The 27,972-nt window shown below is 42.9% G+C and overlaps 2 protein-coding genes across 3 annotated transcripts; both read left to right on the forward strand.

Annotated features, from left to right (window-relative positions):
• The first annotated feature begins 833 nt into the window (after positions 1–833).
• LOC120027854 (patched domain-containing protein 3-like) lies at positions 834–5,417 on the forward strand. Of its 2 annotated transcripts, XM_038972930.1 has the most exons (4): positions 834–1,606; positions 1,842–1,969; positions 2,967–3,112; positions 3,285–5,417. In XM_038972930.1, the coding sequence occupies exons 1-4, from the start codon at positions 917–919 to the stop codon at positions 4,901–4,903; spliced, it is 2,583 nt and encodes an 860-aa protein (XP_038828858.1). In that variant the 5' UTR covers positions 834–916; the 3' UTR covers positions 4,904–5,417. The 2 variants fall into 2 exon arrangements, with proteins under 2 accessions (XP_038828858.1, XP_038828859.1); XM_038972931.1 differs by lacking the exons at positions 834–1,606; positions 1,842–1,969 and having other exon boundaries at positions 2,281–3,112.
• An 11,689-nt stretch (positions 5,418–17,106) lies between these two features.
• Positions 17,107–27,718, forward strand: LOC120028008 (retinol dehydrogenase 12-like). Its single transcript, XM_038973118.1, has 7 exons — positions 17,107–17,258; positions 18,112–18,227; positions 19,870–20,025; positions 20,238–20,342; positions 21,460–21,669; positions 21,781–21,973; positions 27,138–27,718. Exons 1-7 carry the CDS (start codon positions 17,248–17,250, stop codon positions 27,238–27,240), a joined length of 894 nt encoding a protein of 297 aa, XP_038829046.1. The 5' UTR covers positions 17,107–17,247; the 3' UTR covers positions 27,241–27,718.
• Positions 27,719–27,972: the final 254 nt, after the last annotated feature.

A 27,972-nucleotide genomic window follows, 5' to 3' on the forward strand; every position in this document is an offset into this window, starting at 1 on the left:
CTCTGTTTTGTTTATTATTAAACTCACTACCTGCACTTGCTTCCCGTCTCCCGGCGTCGTCGTTACACACATGAAACAATTTATTTGCTTGTCTTTTATCATACTCAAACATTATCGACCCAAAAGTGAATAACAATGGATTAGGGCTCTTTTGACAGGTGTGTGTTTATATGCCGGTACATCAATATGAAGTTTAGATTAACAGGTCACCCGTTTGTTATCAAACTGTACTTTTGACAGGGAAGTCATCACAGGGGCAACCCCTGAAATTGCACAAAACATTACACAAGCAATGTTAATTAATAAAGATGAAACTTTGCATCCTAGCGATGAACTCCAAGTGTAAGGACCGACGCCGGAGAAGAGAAGCAGGTGCGGGGAGTAGAACATTTAATATGGAACAGACATCAAACAGTACAGAGACAGCATCAGAACCAGGTATGCAAAGACAGCGGGGAACAGACCTTGGGAACAGACAGATATAGTGGCGGTATTGACACAGGTGATTGATTCCAGGTGAGTCCAGTAATACGCTGATCCTCGTGACGGGGGGAAGGCATGTGTGTGTGTACTGATGGTGGCAGGAGTGCATAATGCTGGGGGAGCCTGGCACCTTCGAGCGCCAGGGAGGGGGAGCTGGAGCAGGCGTGACACCTAGTGATGTTATCACAACACAAACAGATAAACCACCTTATTAGTTAATGTGTAAACATTTATTGCCCTGACGCAGTCATGGCTGTGATAGGATCAGAGATGCACCAGGGCTGGCAGAGCTATTGCTGAGAAAAACTCTTCACAGGAAGCTTATCATGTTACCATGTTCAGAGGAAGTATAGCTTATGACTGTAACGTCAACAGATATAATTCAAGGCAAGTTTTTTTTTCTAATACCACAAGTTGAAAAGGAGAATAGAAAATGGCTGGGTGCAACACAGACTGTGTTGAGAAACCAATAGCTAGAGGATTTGAAATACTTGGGCGTTTTGTTGGTAGACACCACTGGTGGTTTTTTATTCTTCCAATGTTGATTTCTGCGTGTCTTGGCGGAGGATTTTACTTCCTTGCGGACAGAGAAGCAAATGGCATTGAAGAGATGTTTACACCTATGAATGGACCGGCGAAAGACGAACGACGAGTAGTTAAAGAATACTTTCCACAGAATGATAACGAATTCTCTCGTTTGCGGCTCTATACTGAAGGGACCTTTGCATCTCTCATAATTGTTACGCCTACAGCAAATATCCTCACAATTCCTGCTTTTACTAAAATTGTTGATATTGACAGGGACGTGAAAGCCATTGAAGTAGGAACATTTAATTTCTCAAATCTTTGTGTTAAGAAAGGTGATGTGTGCGTGTCAAATTCAATCTTTGATATTGTAAAAACTCCCAATGTTACCACAACAACTATTGATTACCCGTATCATGACAACATTTTCATCGCATCTGAAATTGGTGGTGTGAAACTGAAAACTGGGTCAACTGAAATTGAAAGCGCAAAGGCAATTCGACTTTTTTACTTCTTAAAAGAAGACAACCAGACTGTAACTACGATGTGGCTGCAGAAGTTTATAGAGACTGCGTCGATGATGCAACAAGAAGAAGGCGTGAGTACATCCTTTTAGAGATGAAACATATGACATGTTATTTTGTTAACTTGTATAGGATGGGTGTCTTCTCACCATGTTTAGGCCTACAGCCTAATTGATCAAACTGCACATTTAAGCTCCATTAAAAAAAACATGTAACGTCAAGATAATTTGATTATTCAAACATCTTGAGTTGTTTTACTAATGTTACCTGAATATGGTCTTGTATCTATATTCTTATTTGTCTTTGCAGATGACCATATCTTACTTTACATCAATATCAAGAGATGAAGAGTTTGAGAAGAGCTCTGACTCCATCATTCCCCTCTTCTCATTGACCTATGCCCTGGCCATCACTTTTTCAATCACATCTTGTATAAGGTATCTTTTATAATTTCAATAAATATAGGACAATGAACATAGGACAGATCGATAGAAAATCGTAATGACAGTGTTGACTGTAAAAATAGCTAGATTCAGGGCTAAATCCAAATCAAATCCACATTGTGACCCACAATAGTTTTTAAAAGACATGTCAGAAAGGACTTTAACAAACAAACAAACTATTTTATGAAAAACTCATTCTCAGCATTTACATTTGAGTCATTTATCAGACGCTCTTATCCAGAGGGATGTACAGGAGTAATTAGGGGTAAGTGCCTTGCTCCAGGGCACACAGACAGATGTTTCACCTAGTCATCTCTGGGATTTTACCTAGAAGTAATGATCATGATGTTTAATCAGTTTATTGATATTCCACACCTGTCATGTGGATGGATTATCTTGGCAAAGGAAAAATGCTCAGTAACAGGGATGTAGAAAAAATGTGTCCACAAAATTTGAGAGAAATAAGCTATTTGTGCGTATGGAAAACCTTGGGGATCTTTTATTTCAGCTCATTAAACCAACATTTTACATGTTGCTTGCATATTTTTCTGTTCAGTATTATCGAAAGTTACGTTCAAAAGTGATTGAAATCAAATGGAACCAGGAACTGACAGTAACAACACGACTTCTCAACACAGAGGTTGAAACATTCTGATGGGCACGACATCGATATACAAATTGTTTTGCAATGTCTTTCGTCGCACAGTAATATCGCTATCGCTAATATTTAATATCAATATGAGGATTGAGAATCCAATTCCAGAACCACTCGTTGGAGTCCTATACGATTCCGCATCATCAGTCAATATATATAAATGATAATAACAGTGTTTATTATCTGAAACTAGATATGTGGCTCAAATCAGTCGACCCCACATTGTGACTACATTACTGTTTTCAAGGCATATTGTGACTGTATTACTGAGAGCACTACTGAGAGCACTACTTAGCAGCGTTTACCCACGCTGGGACTAATGTTGTGTTTGTCTAGGTTGGACTGTGTTAGGAATAAGGTGTGGGTGGCGACCTTTGGTGTCCTCTCAGCTGGTATGGCAGTGTTGTCCAGTTTTGGGTTGTTGCTGTACTGTGGGATGCCCTTCGCTATGACTGTGGCAACAGCTCCATTCCTGATTCTGGGTAAGCTTACAAACTCTCATTATGATACAATAAACCAATGCAACTGACATCCTGTTTTGACCTGATATGAAATGTACTCGGATCGTGATCTTAACAGATGTGATCACAGGAATGAACACGGGTAGAAACAAGATCTGACATTTTGTAAAACGGTGCCCTTTTTTCTCCACAGGAATTGGTGTTGACGACATGTTCATCATGATTTCTTGCTGGCAGCAGACTCAAGTTCATGGCGACGTAGAGGATCGTATGGCGGCTACATACAAAGAGGCAGCTGTTTCTATCACCATCACAACACTAACTGATGCCCTGGCTTTCTATATTGGTCTGTTAACTCCCTTTGGTTCTGTACAGTCCTTTTGTATGTATACTGGCACAGCTGTGCTCTTCTGCTACTTGTACAACATCACCTTCTTTGGTGCATTTCTGGCACTGAATGGAAGACGTGAAAAGAGCAACAGACATTGGCTGACCTGCATGAAGGTTCCAGAACCAGTGGAGAATTCTGAAAAGTATAATATCTGCTCCGTAGGGGGAGCTTATGATCATGGAACGGGAAAAGAGGAACCAATGCCAATTAACAACTTCTTTAAGACGTACTATGGTCCATTTCTAACAAATAATTGGACCAAGGGGTTTGTGATCCTGCTCTATGCTGGATATTTGGGCTCAAGCATCTATGGTTGCTTCCAAATCAAAGAGGGCATAGACCTTAAAAACCTAGCAGCTGATAGCTCATATGTGGGAAGCTATTACGATAATGAGGATGAATTCTTTTCAGAGTATGGTCCAAATGTTATGGTTGTTGTGACAGACAGTGAGTTTCAATATTGGAATGAAAGTGCTCGGAATAGTCTTGACTCCTGCCTTCAAAACTTTGAAAGTCTACCAATGGTTTCTCAAAACGGGACCATATCTTGGCTCAATCAATATCTTGCATTTGGAAAGATGACCAATTTGAATCTAAGTGAGGAAAATACATTCAAACGTAATTTGTCTGCATTTCTTGAGAGGTCTGATTTTGTACAAGATGTGAATTTTACAGACAACACAATATTTGCCTCACGTGTGTTCATTCAGACAGTCAATGTCAGTACAGCTGTTGATGAAAAGAACATGTTGAATGAGCTTCGAGAGACAGCTAATGATTGTCCAGTAAAGTTGGTTGTTTACCACCCTGCGTTCATATACTTTGACCAATATGCAGTCATTGTTAGTAACACCATCCAAAACATTGTAGTTGCCACTCTTGCCATGCTGGTGATCTCTCTCCTGTTGATTCCCAACCCAATATGTTCTCTGTGGGTGACCTTTGCCATTGCCTCTGTCATAGTGGGTGTTGCTGGTTTCATGGCATTTTGGGATGTCAATCTAGACTCTGTATCCATGATCAATCTTGTCATCTGCATCGGTTTCTCAGTGGACTTTTCCGCTCACATTTCCTATGCCTTTGTCTCTAGCAATAAGAGAACTGCTAATGAGAAGGCCATAGATGCTGTCTATCACTTGGGCTATCCTATCATACAAGGAGCTGTGTCTACTATCTTAGGAGTGGTGGCCCTGTCTGCAGCTGAGAGCTACATCTTCAGGACCTTCTTTAAGATCATGTTCTTGGTCATTGTGTTTGGAGCCGTCCACGGAATAGTGTTTATCCCCGTTTTTTTGTCTTTCTTTGGAATCTGCGGCGCTAAAGTTGGCGATGAAGAAGATGCAGGTGATAACCCTCAAGATAATACCTATCAATTTAAACAGAAAGGGAATGATAATATTGCTTGTGAAAACAATTTCTGACTGTCCTTAAAAACTGCTGGGCTGGGTGGTCATTCATTCTTGAAGTCGCTCAGCACTACTTCAGCTGCAGGATTTGCAACCCGTTTCTACTGATAACTATCAGACATGGAAGCTAGAAAAAAATGTCAAATAAAGTTAATGATAAAGGACATTATGGTAAAGTGTACACTGTAGCTTTGATTGTGGTGTTTTACCCCCTATTGGAAGAAAATATAACACATTGTGCGTAAATGCTTAGTAAATCTGACTTGCATTTGACAAATGTAATTATATTTGAGTCATAGTTGTAATATGTAGGAATCTATAGAATACGAATGTCTAAGTCATTCTGAAAAGCACACAAACACAATCTATATGTTAAAGATTACAGGTTATAGGTTAAAGGTAACACATTCTTTGTTTTTGTTACTGAGTTTGTGTCATGCATTGCAAAGGTAAATATATATATGTGTGAGATTTCATATTTAATTTGTATTTAGTCATATTGAGTTTCAGTCCATCGAACTGTGTAATATAGTTTTTTCTGTAGTGTCTATTTTTTCACATTGTTTATTCATTTGAATAAACAATGCATTCGAGTGTCATGTTTCTTATTTTACCACATCTATTAATTACATGCAAGTAGACTATGTTGATGATATTAATGGTAGATTAATCGGTTTCGCAGAAGTTCAACGTTAGTGTGATTGAAATTTAACACTAGAAAAGGGATTTTGACTCAAACATTCTAACAGTCAAAATAAATATATTTCATATATGCTATTGGAAAAATAATAACGTGGCTATGCTTAGGAAGGTCATCAGAGTAATCTTGAAAAAGATTTCAAGGAACACAATATCTTTTTCATTAGTGTGAGCGGACCAAGTAATTTGGCGGAAAGGTGGAATAAACGAGTCAGGAGTAGGTTTTCTTGATTGAACACAGTTCTCTATTGAGAGATTTCTGACAATACAAACACTCCAACACAATCAATGGGAATCTCCCAAGGAACAACATGCATTTTCTTCATTAGATGACACAGGAACACCAGATGATTATCTTTAAACTATAACAACAATCACAGATTTGTCACCGTCTTAATGGTTCTTCGTGGATAGCTCCTCTCTCTCGGTGGCCATCCTCCAGAGATGGTTTATTTTCTTCTTCTCTCCCCTTCGCTGGTTCCCTCCTCCCTCTGCTGGTTCCCTCCTCCCTCTGCTGGTTCCCTCCTCCCTCTGCTGGTTCCCTCCTCCCTCTGCTGGTTCCCTCCTCCCTCTGCTGGTTCCCTCCTCCCTCTGCTGGTTCCCTCCTCCCTCTGCTGGGAGGAGGGACTCACAACGGTTGTAAAGCAAGAAACCATCTGGCTATTCTGTTGTTATTGTTTCTCTTACCAGCCATCCACGTGAGGGGAGCATGGTCAGTAACTAATGCAAACCTACGACCTACAACAACATCCCCATTCAGAACATGAAGTAGCAGTCTACCTGTTGGCTCTTTGTTGTTGTAGCCTTTCCTTTAACTTTTAACTATTTCGTCCTTTTAATTCCATATTCCATTGATTATATAGCTCCTAACTTTTGCTACACACGGAGGCTCTATGACTGTAACCTATTGCCGTCTTTGATGAGTTTAAGGAGGCTTTTTCAGTTGTCACAGTTCCAGAAGAATTGTTGTCTCAGTTGCATGAATACTGCATTCACCCTGTAGTGTTAGACTTCCTGATGCAACTTGCTCCTGTTACAGCAGCACATAGATATTTTGGAAGGCCCGGGTTTCCTGCTACAGTAGGCAACTTGGCGGTGCTTGAACCCCTGCAAAAGACAATTATTGTGTATCTGAAAGCAATTGATGAAGGTGTTGATCACTATGAAGTATGTGGTTGCTTTACAGACAAAGAAGGAAGAGTGTTGGTTGAGTTTAAACATGTGATGATTAAATATCTTGGGAGCCGTTCTCCTGTTGTTAAAGAATACTTCTTCCACAATGACTTATGTGTAGTCTCTGAGGACAATGGGTCTTCTCGGATGGAAGGTCTTGGTCTTTTTTGACCAGGTAGGAGTATCAAAATCCATGCAGCAACACTTGAGCTCAAAGTCTAGATGCCTTACATATGCTAAGGAAGTCTTGAGCCATGGATTTCCTACACTCTTGGCAAACTTTATTACCTTGAGCAAAACGTTGAGGAAGTCTCGTTTGAGTAGGGTCAGGGAGGCCATATTGGAAACTGCTGTGATACATCCCGTCAAATAGTTCTGGAACTGAAGGTAATGAATTTTCCCAAACTCCATCAGAGTAATAACCTACTGATCAGCAGAGAACACGGTGGACTGTATCAGCCTAGGCTTTGATTGACATCAGCTCTGTCTCTACAGAGGACATTAGAGCTCTGTCAAAATTAAATCAAATGACATTTTATTTGTCACATGCGCCAAATACAACAAGTGTAGACCTTACCATGAAACGCTTACTTACAAGCCCTTAACCAACAATGCATTTCAAGAAAAAGAGTTAATACAATATTTACTAAATAAACAAAGTAAAAAATGTAATAATAAGTAAGACAATAAAATAACAGTCCCAAGGTTATATACAGGGGTACCGGTACCAAGTCTACGCACAGGGGTACAGGTAAGTCAAGGGAATTTGTACATGTACTGTAGGTATGTGTAAAGTGACTATGCATAGATAATGAGGTGTTCGACCTAACATAAGGACTCAGTGTATGCCGTTCTATTCTGTTCTTTTGAAATAGACTATATTTTCTTTATAGCTTGTTTCTTTAGACCTGTCTAAAATAAATAATGGATTTGTTGTGAAGGTGTATGTTATATTACATGGATTTATTAGACTTTTTAAAAATGTAGATGTTCCAAAGGTCTGCATCAGCAGTTCATTAACGTGAGAACGACAGTTATTTGCTTGACAATCACCATCTGACGAAATGTCGTGACCGCCACAGCCCTAGTGTTCACTCAGTACCTTTAGGCCACACATTTATTGTGCATTTGGACAGGATATAATTTTCTCTAGACACCTCTACCTTTCAGAGAATGTCATCCGGTAGCATTGACTTCCTGTCTGTTGTGGCGCTGGGTAAAGATGATTCCAAAGGCACACTGTCCAACATTCAGTTGCTGCCTAAACCAACCCCGCTTTTCCAGAAGAAGTCTGTGTACATCGTTACAGGTGGTCTCTCTGGGCTGGGGTTTGAAACAGTGAAGTTCCTTTTGAAGAAAGGTGGAGAGTACATCGTCATACTCTCCAGAAGTAGCCCCACACCAGACATACAGCAGGAGATAGTCATTCTGGAGAGACAATGGAGTGCCCGTATTATATGGATGGCATGTGATGTCTCTGTCTCTGAGCATGTGCTCAGAGTGATTGGTCTCATTGGTCAGAAGTTTCCCTCTTGTCCAATCAAAGGGGTGTTTCACAGTGCAGTCGTCCTGCATGACGGGTTGATTGAAAACCTTGACAAATCCCACTTTGAGAAAATCCTAAAGCCCAAGGTGAATGGAGCTCTGAATCTGCACCACGCCACAAAACACTGTTAGACTACTTTGCGTGCTGCTACTCCTCGATCGCCTCACAAACAAAAATTATCATATTTGACCTAATGGTGGAGCTCTAAACATGCACAAATTCCCATAGGAACACAGCCATTTTAAAAGCACAGGGGCTTGTGCAGGAGTGATATACACATGAACTTATAACTTTGTTTTTTAAAGCTGAAGTCGTAACCTTTTCACTGATGTAATCAGATCTCATGTCTGATTCCCAGTTCGTCCACTAGATTGCAGTAGAATATCACACGACATCACTTGGCCACTTGAAACCATAGGCTTCTGGTACGTCACTGTGCTAAAATGGCTGAACAGACTTTCTAACATCTAATAATGACCCTAGCAACCAGGGCTTTCTAGTTTAAAAAAAAATCACACAGTTAACGTAAGGAAACGTCAAACTTGTTTTCCCCTTCATTTTTCCCATTGGAAACGAGGGAGAAAAATCAACGGCGCATATGGAGGATTCAAAGTAATGTCATATTAAAATGTAGATGGAAAAAGAAATGTATTGCGTTATGATCAAATTGTATTTGAGAAGTACGATAAAATAATTGTGTTGGGTAATTTTCATATTAATAATGTTGACAAAGACACTGACTCCAAGGCCATTGAATGTATTCATCTTTTGAACTCTATGGACTTTATCCAACATGTTACTGGGCCCTTCCATAACTGTGGCCATACTCTGGACCGGGTTATTACCAAGGGGCTTTCTACTGGGCCCACCCATAACCACAGCCAAACTCTGGACCGGGTTATTACCAAGGGGCTTTCTACTGGGCCCACCCATAACCACAGCCAAACTCTGGACCTGGTTATTACCAAGGGGCTTTCTACTGGGCGCACCCATAACCACAGCCATACTCTGGACCTGGTTATTACCAAGGGGCTTTCTACTGGGCCCACCCATAACCACAGCCAAACTCTGGACCTGGTTATTACCAAGGGGCTTTCTACTGGCCCACCCATAACCACAGCCATACTCTGGACCTGGTTATTACCAAGGGGCTTTCTACTGGGCCCACCCATAACCACAGCCAAACTCTGGACCGGGATATTACCAAGGGGCTTTCTACTGGGCCCACCCATAACCACAGCCATACTCTGGACCTGGTTATTACCAAGGGGCTTTCTACTGGGCCCACCCATAACCACAGCCAAACTCTGGACCTGGTTATTACCAAGGGGCTTTCTACTGGGCCCACCCATAACCACAGCCAAACTCTGGACCTGGTTATTACCAAGGGGCTTTCTACTGGGCCCACCCATAACCACAGCCATACTCTGGACCTGGTTATTACCAAGGGGCTTTCTACTGGGTTCACCCATAACCACAGCCATACTCTGGACCAGGTTATTACCAAGGGGCTTTCTACTGGGCCCACCCATAACCACAGCCATACTCTGAACCTGGTTATTACCAAGGGGCTTTCTACTGGGCCCACCCATAACCACAGCCATACTCTGGACCTGGTTATTACCAAGGGGCTTTCTACTGGGCCCACCCATAACCACAGCCATACTCTGGACCTGGTTATTACCAAGGGGCTTTCTACTGGGCCCACCCATAACCGCGGCCATACTCTGGACCTGGTTATTACCAAGAGGCTTTCTACTGGGCCCACCCATAACCACAGCCATACTCTGGACCTGGTTATTACCAAGGGGCTTTCTACTGTGCCCACCCATAACCACAGCCATACTCTGGACCTGGTTATTACCAAGGGGCTTTCTACTGGACCTGGTTATTACCAAGGGGCTTTCTACTGGGCCCACCCATAACCACAGCCATACTCTGGACCGGGTTATTACCAAGGGGCTTTCTACTGGACCTGGTTATTACCAAGGGGCTTTCTACTGGGCCCACACATAACCACAGCCATACTCTGGACCTGGTTATTACAAAGGGGCTTTCTACTGGGCCCACCCATAACCACAGCCATACTCTGGACCTGGTTATTACCAAGGGGCTTTCTATAGACATATCCTCTATTGTTGATGTTGCTTTATCTGATCACCACTGGGGATTTTTTACTACCTTGTTGCCCAAAGCACAGGGTAATACTGAACGCATTATTAAGAAAAGCTATCTTACCTCTCAAGTTGCTACATATTTTCTTTAGTGTATGAACAATACTCCACCACCTATTCTGCCTTCCTCGTGTGATGGTTAACTTTAATAGCAAATTAAGGGCAGCATAGCTGCCGTCACAATTAAATAGTAGCATCTAAATAACATTAAATCACAAGTCCAAGACACCTAATGAAAGATACATATCCTCTGAATAAAGCCACCATTTCAGATTTTTTAAATGTTTTACAGGGAAGACAAAATATGTAAATCTATTAGCTAACCACGTTAGCAAAAGACACCACTTTTCTAACTCCATCAGTTTCTTACTCCATCAGGTGCTATCACCAATTCGGCTAAACTAAGATATTGATAGCCACTAACCAAGAAAAAAACTCATCAGATGACAGTCTGATAACATATTTATGGTATAGGATAGGTTTTGTTAGAAAAATGTGCATATTTCAGGTAGATTTCATAGTTTACAATTGCACCCACCGTCACAAATGGACTAGAATAAATAAATAGAGCAACGTGTATTACCTAATTACTAATCATCAAACATTTCGTAAAAATACACAGCATACACTAATCGAAAGACACAGATCCTGTGAATACAGACAATATTTCAGATTTTCTAAGTGTCTTACAGCGAAAACACAATAAATCGTTATATTAGCATACCACATGTTCAAACATTACCAGAGCATAGATTCTAGCCAAAGAGAGCGATAACGTCAACATTGCCAAAATATATTAATTTTTTCACTAACCTTCTCAGAATTCTTCCGATGACACTCCTGTAACATCATATTACACAATCCATATAGAGTTTGATCGAAAATGTGCATATTTAGCGGCACAAATCGTGCTTACACAATGGAAATACTGTCCAACTACTCAAGCAATCTGCCCGGGAGCATCATGATAATACAACTATTTTTATCGAAAACTATTCATAAACTTGACTAAAAAAATACAGGTTGGACATGAAATGAAAGATGTATTAGTTATTAATGCAACCGCAGAGTTAGATTTTTAAAATTAACGTTACTAGACATACAGTGTGCGTTACAGCCAGACTAGTGCCGCAATAACGGCATCACTATTCACCATTATTGAGTTTACATTTTTCCACATAAAAACGGAATAACATCATAAATAGCTCCTACTTTTCGACGAGCTTCCATCGGAATCTTGGCCAAGTGGTACTTTTGTCCAAAAGAATCGTTGCTTGGTTGTAAAACGTTGCATTCAACTTCTGATATAGCAGCTAACTATAGCTAACAATTGCTAACATTACCTAACGTGTCCAAATCCTCATTACGCAATACTGAGGAAATTCCGAAAAATAGCAATATACTCGCATAATCTGATATAACTCGGTTTCAAATAGCTTCGTTATGATGTTTCTAACACCTATATCAAATTAAATTACAGACTGATATATCTAAAGTTCATTACTGAGCGTTCGAAAATGGCATCCCGAGGTCTCTCTCTGCGTAAAGTTCAACGTCGAAAAGAAGGCGTACCTCACTCCTTGGTCTTTTATAACCTCTGACAGCTACGTAGGAAGCCCATTCCACTTCTCATTGGTTACTGACATCCAGGGGAAGGCGGGTGCAGTTCGTGTCGTTCCATAGGATATACACACCCCTTTAAACTGAACTGAGATCAGAGCTTCGCTCTCAGACCTTCGCAAAACCTGTCATGGATTTCGCTGTAGAAAAAATCCTGTTCCACTCAGAGACATAATTCAAACGGCTATAGAAACTAGATAGTGTTTTCTATCCAATAATAACAATAATATGCATATTGTACGATCAAGAATTGAGTAGGAAGCCGTTTCATCTGTAGAGACAATTATGCTAATTTGAAACAGCACCCCCTATAGTCGCAAGAAGTTAAACGGTAATATGGGGAAAAGGGGCTGGACGGAACCAAAGCAAAGAAAGTAAATATCAAAGCTCCCCCTCTCCTATCTAACCTGCCTACCCACTTAACTTACCTAACTTAGCACCACCTAGTGCACTAACCAAAATACAGGGGGTGGTCCGCCCAGGTCTTACCTAGTGTGCCTAGACAGTGAATATACTACGGGTATATGTATGCCCTCGGGCCTCTTGCCTAAGCACTCCCTAAGTGCCTTCCCCTTCCCCCCTGGGAACAAATGAAACAGAATAATTATTAACAATTTCACAAACACTTTACAACTAAACTGAGTAAACTAACTCAGGCCACTAAAGAAGCTTTGACAAAGCAACAAACACAGAACATATCAAAGCTGCTACCAACAACAACTAACACATTACATACCACACTTTCTGTTAAACAACCAACACTATATCACAATCTAATTCTCCAGCAAAAAAATCTCTCTCTCTCTCTAATCTTTCTCATGCTCTTCCTTCTTCTGAACAGAACACTGGCTTTTATAACTTCTGGTGGCAATGGTGATTAGAGTCAGCTGCTTCTTGACGAGGGGGCGGGGTCAGCTCCAATCATCAATTAGCCTGGGGTCGACCAATCAGCTGGTTGGGGAGGCTTCCAGGAAGCCATCTCCTGAAACACACACACTCAAATACAACACAGAAACTGGGGAACGTAACAATGAGAGAGAAAACAAATAAATTAAAGAGAAATTGCAGAAAGGCAGAACGGATGTGGAGAAAGTCAAAGTTGCAGGTCCATTATGATATTCTGATAGATCAATTTGGCATAGGGAAGAAGGCAATTAGATATTACAGGAGGGCAAATTTCTCTAACTTGATCACTAATTATCAGAATAATTTGAGAGTGCTCTTCTCGATCATTGATGGCCTGATAAATCCTACCCCAGCAAACCTATGTGAACTTCCCTCCACATATGTGATGAGTTTGTGGTGTATTTCAGAGATAACAAACATTAGGCTGGGTGTCAGTCAAGCAAGACCTGATGAGAAGTTTGATGATACAATGGCTTCGGAAAGTATTTGACACTTGACTTTTTCCACATTTTGTTACGTTACAGCCTTATTCTAAAATGGATTAAAAAATAAACCCTCAGCAATCTACATATACATAGTAGCCTAACCTATGGTCACCATAGTAGCCTAACCTATGGTCACCGTAGTAGCATAACCTATGGTCACCGTAGTAGCATAATCTATGGTCACCGTAGTAGCATAATCTATGGTCACCGTAGTAGCATAACCTATGGTCACCGTAGTAGCCTAACCTATGGTCACCATAGTAGCATAACCTATGGTCACCATAGCAGCATAACCTATGGTCACCATAGCAGCATAACCTATGGTCACCATAGCAGCATAACCTATGGTCACCATAGCAGCATAACCTATGGTCACCATAGCAGCATAACCTATGGTCACCATAGCAGCATAACCTATGGTCACCATAGCAGCATAACCTATGGTCACCATAGCAGCATAACCTATGGTCACCATAGTAGCCTAACCTATGGTCACCATAGCAGCATAACCTATGGTCACCATAGCAGCATAACCTATGGTCACCATAGCAGCATAACCTATGGTCACCATAGCAGCATAACCTATGGTCACCATAGCAGCATAACCTATGGTCACCATAGCAGCATAACCTATGGTCACCATAGTAGCATAACCTATGGTCACCATAGCAGCATAACCTATGGTCACCATAGTAGCATAACCTATGGTCACCATAGCAGCATAACCTATGGTCACCATAGCAGCATAACCTATGGTCACCATAGCAGCATAACCTATGGTCACCATAGCAGCATAACCTATGGTCACCATAGCAGCATAACCTATGGTCACCATAGCAGCATAACCTATGGTCACCATAGCAGCATAACCTATGGTCACCATAGCAGCATAACCTATGGTCACCATAGCAGCATAACCTATGGTCACCATAGTAGCCTAACCTATGGTCACCATAGCAGCATAACCTATGGTCACCATAGCAGCATAACCTATGGTCACCATAGCAGCATAACCTATGGTCACCATAGCAGCATAACCTATGGTCACCATAGCAACATAACCTATGGTCACCATAGCAGCATAACCTATGGTCACCATAGTAGCCTAACCTATGGTCACCATAGCAGCATAACCTATGGTCACCATAGCAGCATAACCTATGGTCACCATAGCAGCATAACCTATGGTCACCATAGCAGCATAACCTATGGTCACCATAGCAGCATAACCTATGGTCACCATAGCAGCATAACCTATGGTCACCATAGCAGCATAACCTATGGTCACCATAGCAGCATAACCTATGGTCACCATAGTAGCCTAACCTATGGTCACCATAGCAGCATAACCTATGGTCACCATAGCAGCATAACCTATGGTCACCATAGCAGCATAACCTATGGTCACCATAGCAGCATAACCTATGGTCACCATAGCAGCATAACCTATGGTCACCATAGCAGCATAACCTATGGTCACCATAGTAGCCTAACCTATGGTCACCATAGCAGCATAACCTATGGTCACCATAGCAGCATAACCTATGGTCACCATAGCAGCATAACCTATGGTCACCATAGCAGCATAACCTATGGTCACCATAGCAGCATAACCTATGGTCACCATAGCAGCATAACCTATGGTCACCATAGCAGCATAACCTATGGTCACCATAGCAGCATAACCTATGGTCACCATAGTAGCATAACCTATGGTCACCATAGCAGCATAACCTATGGTCACCATAGCAGCATAACCTATGGTCACCATAGCAGCATAACCTATGGTCACCATAGCAGCATAACCTATGGTCACCATAGCAGCATAACCTATGGTCACCATAGCAGCATAACCTATGGTCACCATAGCAGCATAACCTATGGTCACCATAGTAGCCTAACCTATGGTCACCATAGTAGCCTAACCTATGGTCACCATAGTAGCCTAACCTATGGTCACCATAGTAGCCTAACCTATGGTCACCATAGCAGCATAACCTATGGTCACCATAGCAGCATAACCTATGGTCACCATAGCAGCATAACCTATGGTCACCATAGCAGCATAACCTATGGTCACCATAGCAGCATAACCTATGGTCACCATAGTAGCCTAACCTATGGTCACCATAGCAGCATAACCTATGGTCACCATAGCAGCATAACCTATGGTCACCATAGTAGCCTAACCTATGGTCACCATAGTAGCCTAACCTATGGTCACCATAGCAGCCTAACCTATGGTCACCATAGCAGCATAACCTATGGTCACCATAGTAGCATAACCTATGGTCACCATAGCAGCATAACCTATGGTCACCATAGTAGCCTAACCTATGGTCACCATAGTAGCCTACAGTTGAAGTCGGAAGTTTACATACACATAGGTTGGAGTCATTAAAACTTGTTTTTCAACCATTCCACAAATTTCTTGTTAACAAACAATAGTTTTGGCAAGTCGGCTAGGACATCTACTTTGTGAATGACACAAGTCATTTTTCCAACAATTGTTTACAGACAGATTATTTCACTTATAATTCACTGTATTACAATTCCAGTGGGTCAGAAGTTTACATACATTAAGTTGACTATGCCTTTAAACAGCTTAGAAAATTCCAGAAATTGATGTCATGGCTTTAGAAGCTTCTGATAGGCTAATTGACATCATTTGAGTCAATTGGAGGTGTACCTGTGGATGTATTTCAAGGTCTACCTTCAAACTCAGCGCCTCTTTGCTTGACATCATCGGAAAATCAAAATAAATCAGTCAAGACCTCAGAAAAGAAAATTGTAGACCTCCACAAGTCTGGCTAATCCTTGGAAGCAATTGCCAAACGCCTGAAGGTGCCACATTCATCTGTACAAACAATAGTATGCAAGTATAAACACCATTGGACCATGCAGCCGTCATACCGCTCAGGAAGGAGACGCGTTCTGTCTCCTAGAGATGAACGTACTTCAGTGAGAAAAGTGCAAATCAATCCCAGAACAACAGCAAAGGACCTTGTGAAGATGCTGGAGGAAACAGGTACAAAGTATCTATATCCACAGTAAAACGAGTCCTATATCAACATAACCTGAAAGGCCGCTCAGCAAGGAAGAAGCCACTGCTCCACAACCGCCATAAAAAAGCCAGACTACGAGACACAGCCAGTAAATTAAGGGTGGGACACAGCCAGTTGAATAAGACCTTAAATGTGATAGGAAAGTATCCAACAGGGAATTGTGATTATTGGCAGGAAACAGAGAATGTGGAGCGTGTATTGATACAGCGTGGACATTATTGGAGGGAACGATAGAGGATGATCCAGTATGAGGGAGAAGGGGATACAGGAAATTAATTTAAAGAGTATGTTGAGTAGAACGTTATTAGATATAGTCTCAAATGTTTTATCTTTTTTAAGAGCAACGGGGCTTACAGGTAGGATTTAGTTTCTCCCTGTCTCTGGCCCACACTCCAGTACAGTAGGTGGCGGTAATACACCATACCGTTGGATGCCAACCGCCGATAAACCCCACTGAAGAAGACATGGTGACTGTAGCGACGCCTCCAGCACTGAGATGCAGTGTATTAGACAGCTACGCCACTTGGGAGCAAACCTATGTTGTTGAAGCTTGGCTGTAAATCAGTGAGGAAAGCTTTGACTTGAATGCGGCTGTATTCATGTCAATAGGCAGTAGAGGTGAATCATCTGAAATTGAGGATTAAGAGTTTGGAATTGTTTCACCACCATCAACTGTTGCTCTATTTCGGGAATGCCATGTGGGTGAGTAGCCTAGGCTATAGATGCATCTCTGTAATGTGTCTCTATCTATGTAATTGTAAATGTATTTATGTAAAAAAATAGGGACCAAAATAGAAATAAATACCCAACTTTATTGTCCAATCCCGGTCACTTTTAAAAATCTGTGTATGTATTTTTTTAATAATCAGTCAATCCAAACAGTACAGTGGCCAATTGATGAATGAAAGAGACATAGTGTATGTCACAAAACACCAAAAAGATGAATGATATTAGGAGATTGTCAAGCCAAGCCTTCGATACTGGGTGAGACTTACAAGGTAGGGAGGGATGATGTGTTTCTGTTTGTCCAGATTGACAGTCTATTTATTGCGGTGTAGAAAACACAAACCATGATATTGAAGTGCCCGAAGTTGGTATGCTTTGTTTATTGGTTGTGTGGGGCATTGGCACAGAAACCTGTTAGTGGAAAATTCATTGTAGAAAATCTGATTTCACCCTAGCTGATCATTGTCGGCAGCTGGATCTGATAGTGAATTAATGAAACAGGCAGGGAGACTGAGCTCATCCGTGGTGGTTGGGGAACCCTAAAACTTCTGGCCCGTAGCCCTGCGTGGAATCGACTGTACCACAACAGCATGCTGAAGTGGCAAAATGAATATCCACGTTTATTAACACAGGGTCGCTACAGTTATTGTTATAGACATTATTTTGAGTTAATTCAATGAGTGGGGGTGTTCAATATATTTGACAGTACAAGCGGAGGGTCATGTGAAAATAGTTTTATGTTGGGGAGGTGTATGTATTTCTTAATATTTCTTTGACACCTTGAGTTGGACCAGCCCCCCCCCCAAGTACGTTTCAATATATCCCTTAGAAATCTCTTCCGGGGGACATGGTCATCCGCAGCCCGACTTGATGACAAAACAGTGCTCATAACTGGAGCCAACACTGGTATTGGCAAAGAGACAGCGCTGGACCTGGCAAAGAGAGGTAGGTCTACAGTGATACTAAAGCCATGATGATGTTAGCATACCGGTACATATGAAGATGTCTCACCATGACATGTTGAATGAGGCTTTGGCTCTTTCCTCAATTAGTCTTTCATTGATTACTCCAATCCCCTCTCCTTGCCTAATTCTCAAAATGCTTTGGAGACCATGCATCATGCTTTCTCATGTACTTAGGGAAGCCAAGCAGTAAAACACCTGATCTCAGGAAGCCAAGCAGTAAACCACCTGATCTCAGGAAGCCAAGCAGTAAAACACCTGATCTCAGGAAGCCAAGTAGTAAAACACCTGATCTCAGTTCCCCTTTTTTTTTTACCAAATACATTTGGATGTACAGGAATTTGACTAAATTAACTGGTGCTGCTGTACCACATGGGGATGTGTAAAACTTAGTCCCCAGTCTGAAGTGTAGCCGAATTGCAAGACGCTTCGGGAGGGCCCTCACGTGTGCCACATTCGAGCCTCGGTGTGAGCCGAATCAGGAAGAAGCGTTAATCGCTAAGCAAGTAGGTTATACTGCCTCAATAAACTGATATACAGACAATATATATATATATATATATATATATATATATATATATATATATATATATATATATATATATATACACCGCTCAAAAAAATAAAGGGAACACTTAAACAACACAATATAACTCCAAGTCAATCACTCTTCTGTGAAATCAAACTGTCCACTTAGGAAAGCAACACTGATTGACAATAAATTTCACATGCTGTTGTGCAAATGGAATCGACAAAAGGTGGAAATTATAGGCAATTAGCAAGACACCCCCAATAAAGGAGTGGTTCTGATGTGCCATCCTGGATGAGCTGCACTACCTGAGCCACTTGTGTGGGTTGTAGACTCCGTCTCATGCTACCACTAGAGTGAGAGCACCGCCAGCATTCAAAAGTGACCAAAACATCAGCCAGGAAGCATAGGAACTGAGAAGTGGTCTGTGGTCACCACCTGCAGAATCACTCCTTTATTGGGGGTGTCTTGCTAATTGCCTATAATTTCCACCCTTTGTCTATTCCATTTGCACAACAGCATGTGAAATTTATTGTCAATCAGTGTTGCTTTCCTAAGTGGACAGTTTGATTTCACAGAAGTGTGATTGACTTGGAGTTACATTGTGTTGTTTAAGTGTTCCCTTTATTTTTTTGAGCAGTGTATATATATATACCTCAGAATTGACGCTATAAGTCCATGAGTGAGAAGACTAACATGGACCAGGTGGCTGTTTGTGTGGGGGAGGAAGCTGAATCTACCAATGAACTGAGCATAGTTTTCTATTTGTAGAATGAGTTTTGTTACAGCTGGGCTTTAATGTTCTTATCAATTTGCTAAAGCTACTATGTAGCCTAATGATAATACAACACACAAACTGTAGTAGTATATCAACAGGTATCCTACTTAGCAGGTGGTGCCAGACAGGCACTGGGGGTTGCTGCTGGGAATTCTTATCACACACATAATGTGGAATCCTTTAAATTAAATATTGTATGCAGCTATGAAGGCTCTGTCCAATATCCTCCTGAAAAGTAACTATGATTGACATCCTGAGTTGGATTGGGCTGGAATTATTTTCTTGGATGGTAATTTATTTTCCACAATTTCTTTATAGGGGCTAGAATCATCATGGCCTGCAGAGACATGGAGAAAGCTGAGGGAGCCCTGAAAGAAGTCATACAAGGCTCTGGCAGCCAAAATGTTGTCATCAAGAAGCTTGATTTGTCAAACACCAAGTCCATCCGGGAGTTTGCAGAGACCATCAACAAGGGTCAGAGGACATGAGACATGGCTGTTGCTTAGTTCATCCACATGATATCTCCATACCTTATTTTATTCCACCATAGTCAAACCTCAAACACACCTTACAAACTGAGACTTGATTATATCGCAACTTCATTGACACAGTAATTGATTAATTGGCTGTAATTGATTAATTGGCAGTAATTGATTAACATTTTGACATTCGTGTTATTTCTGTAGAAGAGACTAAACTCAATATCCTCATCAACAATGCTGGCGTCATGGTGTGTCCGTACGGGAAAACAGCTGATGGATTTGAAATGCAGATTGGTGTCAACCACATGGGTAAGTGAAGGTACATAGCACAGGGAAGAGAAGCAAAGTTCCTCTTTGGCCAGGCATCACATGATGCTAAAACCTAAAAGCCACGGACATGCCACATATTATTGATAATTGACCAGTGACTAGTAGCCATTCCTATAAGGAAGTGCTTATTTAGCTGTTTACTTCCTTGTGGACAGCTGGACATGAAGCTCAATGCTTCCCTTAGAGATTTGGTTTTGTTATGACAGAAATACACTAAATGATTGATGACTCTGCCTAACCCACTACTGACTAACCACATGGATGATTGCATGTGGCGCACATCCAAGGAGGAAGGTTCCAGATGTTAGACCCCAAGGCAAATCAGGGGGAGGAAAAGGGGTTTATTCAAAGAGGACAAATCATGTTGTTTGGAAGTAGATGGTAGATGGTCATTTCTTCCCTGTCCTCAGTGATTCTCTCCACAGAACAAAGCAACAGGGTGTAATGTATAAACCCCCCCCTCACCCTAGCTTGTGGTTGACCAATTACAATTCCTTGCAGTAAAATTGGGCCAGTGGCCAAATTACAAGAATCTGTCTCCAGGCTCAATGTAGAAACGATTCAGACCCATGAAAACGTGGCACACGTAGCTATAGGTCCAGGACTGACTTTCCTACACAGATTTTAAACAGATGTTGAACTGAAAACAAACTATTTCCATTAATAATTCCCTATTGACCGTTAGACTTCTCTTGACCTTTAGTCCTCTGCGTTGTGTATTTTTCTTGGAAATATTCTTACACTGACCACGCAGCATTTAATTCAAGCATGTCCAGACTTGTACGTACTGTTCTCCATTGTTGATAATTTACTAGAGTTAAACCGAACAGTGCTTTCCATGTACTGTAGGGCCATCTAGTTTCAGTCAACACTTTTTTTTAAAGCTTTGTGGAAGAGATGTTATGTGGGAGGAGAGTTATGTGAAAGGTCATTCATCTCAAGTGATACTAACTAACCCACTGAATCGAACAAGACCGTTACCAGAACAGGATATTCTCTTTGCACAATCACAGTTCAAATGCATAAATCAAGTACAAGGAATCAACCTCAAATCTACCAATCAAAAGCTTCCAAAGCCCCCTATCTCGTCTCTTAGGTCACTTCCTGTTGACCCACTTATTGATTGACCTGATCAAAAGGTCGACCCCGGCCAGGATCATCAATGTATCCTCTTTGGCTCACTTCTGGGGTACCATCAACCTGGACGACATCAACAGTGAGAAGGGCTATGACAAGAAGAAAGCGTACAGCCAGAGCAAGCTAGCTAACGTCCTCTTCACCCGCTCCCTGGCCAAGAGGCTACAAGGTTTGTGTTTGTCCACTACTTCTGAGGCTTATACTGTAGATGTTTATCTTGCCATTAGTGGAATCTCTGACATTTGTTGTATTTACGTCCTCATTTTATCCCCTCTCTCAGGTACGGCTGTGACCGCATACTCCCTCCACCCTGGCGTCGTTCAGACTGATCTGTGGCGGCACCTGAACGCACCTCAGGCAGCTATCATGAAGATGATCAGTCCCTTCACCAAGACATCCGTCCAGGGAGCTCAGACCACTATCTACTGTGCTGTGGCCCCTGAACTGGAAACAGAGAGTGGTGGATGTTACAGGTGACCAGATGGAAACAGAGGGTGGTGGATATTACAGGTGAACAGATGGAAACAGAGAGTGGTGGATATTACAGGTGAACAGATGGAAACAGAGGGTGGTGGATATTACAGGTGAACAGATGGAAACAGAGAGTGGTGGATATTACAGGTGAACAGATGGAAACAGATGGTGGTGGATATTACAGGTGAACAGATGGAAACAGAGAGTGGTGGATATTACAGGTGAACAGCTGGAAACAGAGGGTGGTGGATATTACAGGTGAACAGCTGGAAACAGAGGGTGGTGGATATTACAGGTGAACAGCTGGAAACAGAGGGTGGTGGATATTACAGGTGAACAGCTGGAAACAGAGGGTGGTGGATATTACAGGTGAACAGCTGGAAACAGAGGGTGGTGGATATTACAGGTGAACAGCTGGAAACAGAGGGTGGTGGATATTACAGGTGAACAGATGGAAACAGAGGGTGGTGGATATTACAGGTGAACAGATGGAAACAGAGGGTGGTGGATATTACAGGTGAACAGATGGAAACAGAGAGTGGTGGATATTACAGGTGATGTTACGGCTGTCCTCGCTGACAGAAGGTGGGGACCAAAACGCAGAGTGGTTAGTGTTCATTCTTTTAATGAAAATCAACAAAACACTTCAAAGTACAAAAACAACCAACGTGACAAAACCGAAACCGTCCTGTGTGGCCACAAAACCTCCACAGGAACAAACACCCACAAAACACAAGTGAAACCCTAGCTGCCTTAGTATGATTCTCAATCAGGGACAACGATTCACAGCTGTCTCTGATTGAGAATCATACCAGGCCGAACACAAAATCCCAACATAGAAAATCAAACCTAGACCAACCCACCCAACTCACGCCCTGACCAACTAAAACAAATACATGACAAAGGAAAACAGGTCAGGAACGTGACAGAACCCCCCCCTTAAGGTGCGAACTCCGGGCGCACCAGCACAAAGTCTAGGGGAGGGTCTGGGTGGGCGTCTGTCCACGGTGGCGGCTCTGGCGCTGGTCGTGGTCCCCACCCCACCATAGTCAACCCCCGCTTCCGTGGCCTCCTCCCAATATTCACCCTCCATGTCAATCCCACTATTCCAAAGGGCAGTAACAGACTGAGGGGTAGCACCTGACTGAGGGGTAGCACCTGACTGAGGGGTAGCACCTGACTGAGGGGTAGCACCTGACCGAGGGGTAGCACCTGACCGAGGGGTAGCACCTGACTAAGGGGCAGCACCTGACTAAGGGGCAGCACCGGACTAAGGGGCAGCACCGGGATAAGGGGCAGCACCAGGATAAGGGGCAGCACCAGGATAAGGGGCAGCACCAGGATAAAGGGCAGCTCCGGACTGAGGGACGGATCCTGGCTGGATGACTCTGGCGGATCCTGGCTGGCGGAAGGCTCTGGCGGATCCTGGCTGGCGGAAGGCTCTGGCGGATCCTGGCTGGCGGAAGGCTCTGGCGGATCCTGGCTGGCGGAAGGCTCTGGCGGATCCTGGCTGGCGGAAGGCTCTGGCGGATCCTGGCTGGCGGAAGGCTCTGGCGGATCCTGGCTGGCGGAAGGCTCTAGCGGATCCTGGCTGGCGGGAGGCTCTGGCGGATCCTGGCTGGCGGGAGGCTCTGGCGGATCCTGGCGGGCGGAAGGCTCTGGCGGATCCTGGCGGGCGGAAGGCTCTGGCGGATCCTGGCGGGCGGAAGGCTCTGGCGGATCCTGGCGGGCGGAAGGCTCTGGCGGATCCTGGCTGGACGGCTCTGGCTGGTCCTGGCTGGACGGCTCTGGCTGGTCCTGGCTGGACGGCTCTGGCTGATCCTGGCTGGACGGCTCTGGCTGGTCCTGGCTGGACGGCTGGCTGGACGGCTCTGGCTGGTCCTGGCTGGACGGCTCTGGCTGGTCCTGGCTGGACGGCTCTGGCTGATCCTGGCTGGACGGCTCTGGCTGATCCTGGCTGGACGGCTCTGGCTGGTCCTGGCTGGACGGCTCTGGCTGGTCCTGGCTGGACGGCACTGGCTGGTCCTGGCTGGACGGCACTGGCTGGTCCTGGCTGGACGGCTCTGAAGGCTTGGGACAAACGGGCAGCGCTGGGCAGGCAGACAGTTCAGACCACGCTGGGCAGGCAGGCAGTTCAGACAGCGCTGGGAAGGCAGACAGTTCGGGCAGCGCTGAGCAGGCAAGCAGCGCAGGCGGCGTTGGGCAGACGGCCGACTCTGACCTGCTGAGGCGCACAGTAGGCCTGGTGCGTGGTGCCGGAACTGGAGGCACTGGGCTGGAGACACGCACCACAGGGAGAGTGCGTGGAGGAGGAACAGGGCTCTGGAAACGCACTGGAAGCCTGGTGCGTGGTGTCGGCACTGATGGTACAGGGCTGGGGTGGGAAGGTGGCGCCGGATATACCGGACCGTGAAGGAGGACACGCGCTCTTGAGCACCGAGCCTCCCCAACCTTACCAGGTTGAATGGTCCCCGTAGCCCTGCCAGTGCGGCGAGGTGGAATAGCCCGCACTGGGCTATGCAGGCGAACCGGGGACACCACCTGTAAGGCTGGTGCCATGTACACCCGGCTCGATGCCCAACCTAGCCCTCCCAGTGCGGCAAGGTGGAATAGCCCGCACTGGGCTAAGCACGTGTACTGGGGACACCGTGCGCTCCACCGCATAACACGGTGTCTGACCAGTACGACGCCCTCTCACTCCACGGTAAGCCCGGGGAGTTGGCTCAGGTATCCAACCCAGCTTCGCCACACTCCCCTTTAGCTCCCCCCCCCCCAAGATATTTTTGGGTGAGCCTCTCGGGCTTCCGTGCTAGCCGCGTACCCTCATACCTCCGGTTCCTCTCTCCGGTTGCCTCTGCTCTCCTCGCTGCCTCCAGCTGTTCCCATGGGAGGCGATCCTTTCCAGCCAGGATCTCCTCCCATGTGTAGCAACCCTTGCCGTTCAAGACGTCTTCCCATGTCCATTCCTCTGTCTGTCTCTGCTGCTGTCGCTGCCCTTCTCCACTCCGCTTGGTCCTCTTGTGGTGGGTGTTTCTGTTACGGCTGTCCTCGCTGACAGAAGGTGGGGACCAAAACGCAGAGTGGTTAGTGTTCATTCTTTTAATGAAAATCAACAAAACACTTCAAAGTACAAAAACAACCAACGTGACAAAACCGAAACCGTCCTGTGTGGCCACAAAACCTCCACAGGAACAAACACCCACAAAACACAAGTGAAACCCTGGCTGCCTTAGTATGATTCTCAATCAGGGACAACGATTCACAGCTGTCTCTGATTGAGAATCATACCAGGCCGAACACAAAATCCCAACATAGAAAATCAAACCTAGACCAACCCACCCAACTCACGCCCTGACCAACTAAAACAAATACATGACAAAGGAAAACAGGTCAGGAACGTGACAGGTGAACAGATGTATTAAATGTATAGGCATGATATTTAGCTATATATATATATATATATATATATATACACACACACACAGTTGAAGTCGGAAGTTTACATACACTTAGGTTGGAGTCATTAATACTCGTTTTTCAACCACTCCACAAATTTCTTGTTTACATACACTAAGTTGACTGTGCCTTTAAACATCTTGGAAAATTCCAGAAAATTATGTCATGACTTTAGAAGCTTCTGATAGGCTAATTGACATAATTTGAGTCAATTGGAGGTGTACCTGTGGATGTATTTCAAGGCCTACCTTCAAACTCAGTGCCTCTTTGCTTGAAATCATGGGAAAATCTAAAGAAATCAGCCAAGACCTCAGAAAAAAATTGTAGACCTTCACAAGTCTGGTTCATCCTTGGGAGCAATTTCCAAATGCCTGAAGGTACCACGTTCATCTGTACAAACAATAGTACGCAAGTATAAACACCATGGGACCACGCAGCCGTCATACCGCTCAGAAAGGAGACGTATTCTGTCTCCTAGAGATTAACGTACTTTGGTACGAAAAGTTTTAAATCAATCCAAAAACAACAGCTAAGGACCTTGTGAAGATGCTGGAGGAAATGGGTACAAAAGTATCTATATCCACAGTAAAACGAGTCCTATATCGACATAACCTGAAAGGCCACTCAGCAAGGAAGAAGCAACTGCTCCACAACTGCCATAAAAAAGCCAGACTACGGTTTGCAACTGCACATGGGGACAAAGATCGTACTTTTTGGAGAAATGTCCTCTGGTCTGATGAAATAAATAGAACTGTTTGGCAATAATGACCATTGTTATGTTTGGAGGAAAAAGGGGGAGGATTGCAAGCCGAAGAACACCATCCCAACCGTGAAGCACGGGGGTGGCAGCATCATGTTGTAGGGGTGCTTTGCTGCAGGAGGGACTGGTGCATTTCACAAAATAGATGGCATCATGAGGTAGGACAATTATGTGGATATATTGAAGCAACATCTCAAGACATCAGTCAGGAAGTTAAAGCTTGGTCACAACTGGGTCTTCCAAATGAACAATGACCCCAAGCATACCTCCAAAGTTGTGACAAAATGGCTTAAGGACAACAAAGTCAAGGTATTGGAGTGGCCATCACAAAGCCCTGACCTCAATCCTATAGAAAATGTGTGGGCAGAACTGAAAAAGCGTGTGCGAGCAAGGAGGCCTACAAACTTGACACAGTTACACCAGCTCTGTCAGGAGGAATGGGCCAAAATTCACCCAACTTATTGTGGGAAGCTTATGGAAGGCTACCCGAAACGTTTGACCCAAGTTAAACAATTTTAAGGCAATGCTACCAAATACTAATTGTGTGTATGTAAACTTCTGACCCACTGGGAATGTGATGAAGGAAATAAAAGCTGAAATAAATCATTCTCTCTACTCTTATTCTGACATTTCACATTCTGAAAATCAAATGATGATTTTAACTGACCTAATACAGGGAATTTTTACAACAATTAAATGTCAGGAATTGTGAAAAACTGATTTTAAATGTATTTGGAAAAGGTGTATGTAAACTTCCGACTTCAACTGGTATACATATATAATATATATATATTTCGTTTTGAAAGAATACATCTACGAATTAGATTATTCCAGCTTCATTAATAAATGAGTAGAGATGACATTTTCACTTGTTTTAATATTATTGTATATAGTATTTTCTAGTAAACTGTGTTAGAGACATGGGCATCTTCTCTGTTTGCCCACAGGGACTGTGCACCAGCCAACTGCTCACGGTCTGCTTCAGATGATGTCACGGCTCAGAAACTATGGGAGCTAAGCTGTCGGATGCTTTCTGTATCATGGGATTGAATAGCTCAGAAATACAGTGTATGGTTTTCATTGAGATGTCATTTGATGAGATGGAAGATATGGTTGTTATTGATTTTTAAATACAGTACATATAGTCATAATGTGATATTGATTTTTAAATACAGTACATATAGTCATCATGTGATATTGATTTTTAAATACAGTACATATAGTCATAATGTGATATTGATTTTTAAATACAGTACATATAGTCATCATGTGATATTGATTGTTAAATACAGTACATATAGTCATAATGTGATATTGATTTTTAAATACAGTACATATAGTCATAATGTGATATTGCACATCAATAATGAATTACTCTAACATTAAGGGTATTAACATTTCATATTGGAATTCTACTGTTCTATTTTCAACAACAACAAAAATATTCTAACGAAAAAACATAATCTGATTGTTTTCTATAAAACTTGCAACTACCAAGGGATCTCTTCAGCGTGATGTAATTTCCCTAAATGGCCTATTTGTCTCATGATAGAGAATTAAAATATATTCACATCAGCATGATTATAAGTGTGTATTTTCTTTTTGTATTTATATTTTGTTGGATACTGTAAATTATAAAAGTGATCAGATTAAGACAGTTTGCAAAAAAAAAAAAATGTAATAGTTTATTATTAAACACATGGGCATAAATATTTTGTATATCACTAAACCTCTACTCGACTTTTGACATTCCATTCCCCAATGCTCAGTCTTGGAATATTT

This window comes from Salvelinus namaycush, chromosome 33 (genome assembly GCF_016432855.1).
Source record: "Salvelinus namaycush isolate Seneca chromosome 33, SaNama_1.0, whole genome shotgun sequence".
NCBI classification, from domain to species: Eukaryota; Metazoa; Chordata; class Actinopteri; order Salmoniformes; family Salmonidae; genus Salvelinus; species Salvelinus namaycush.

Excerpts from the sequence above, each read along its gene's own strand:
- LOC120027854 (XM_038972930.1), top strand. The coding sequence starts at position 917 with ATGGCTGGGTGCAACACAGACTGTGTTGAGAAACCAATAGCTAGAGGA. Across the intron at positions 1,607-1,841 it reads TGATGCAACAAGAAGAAGGC|ATGACCATATCTTACTTTAC; the intron begins GTGAGTACATCC and ends TTGTCTTTGCAG. Across the intron at positions 1,970-2,966 it reads TCAATCACATCTTGTATAAG|GTTGGACTGTGTTAGGAATA; the intron begins GTATCTTTTATA and ends GTGTTTGTCTAG.
- LOC120028008 (XM_038973118.1), top strand. Across the intron at positions 20,026-20,237 it reads TGCAGAGACCATCAACAAGG|AAGAGACTAAACTCAATATC; the intron begins GTCAGAGGACAT and ends TTATTTCTGTAG. Across the intron at positions 21,670-21,780 it reads CCTGGCCAAGAGGCTACAAG|GTACGGCTGTGACCGCATAC; the intron begins GTTTGTGTTTGT and ends CCCCTCTCTCAG.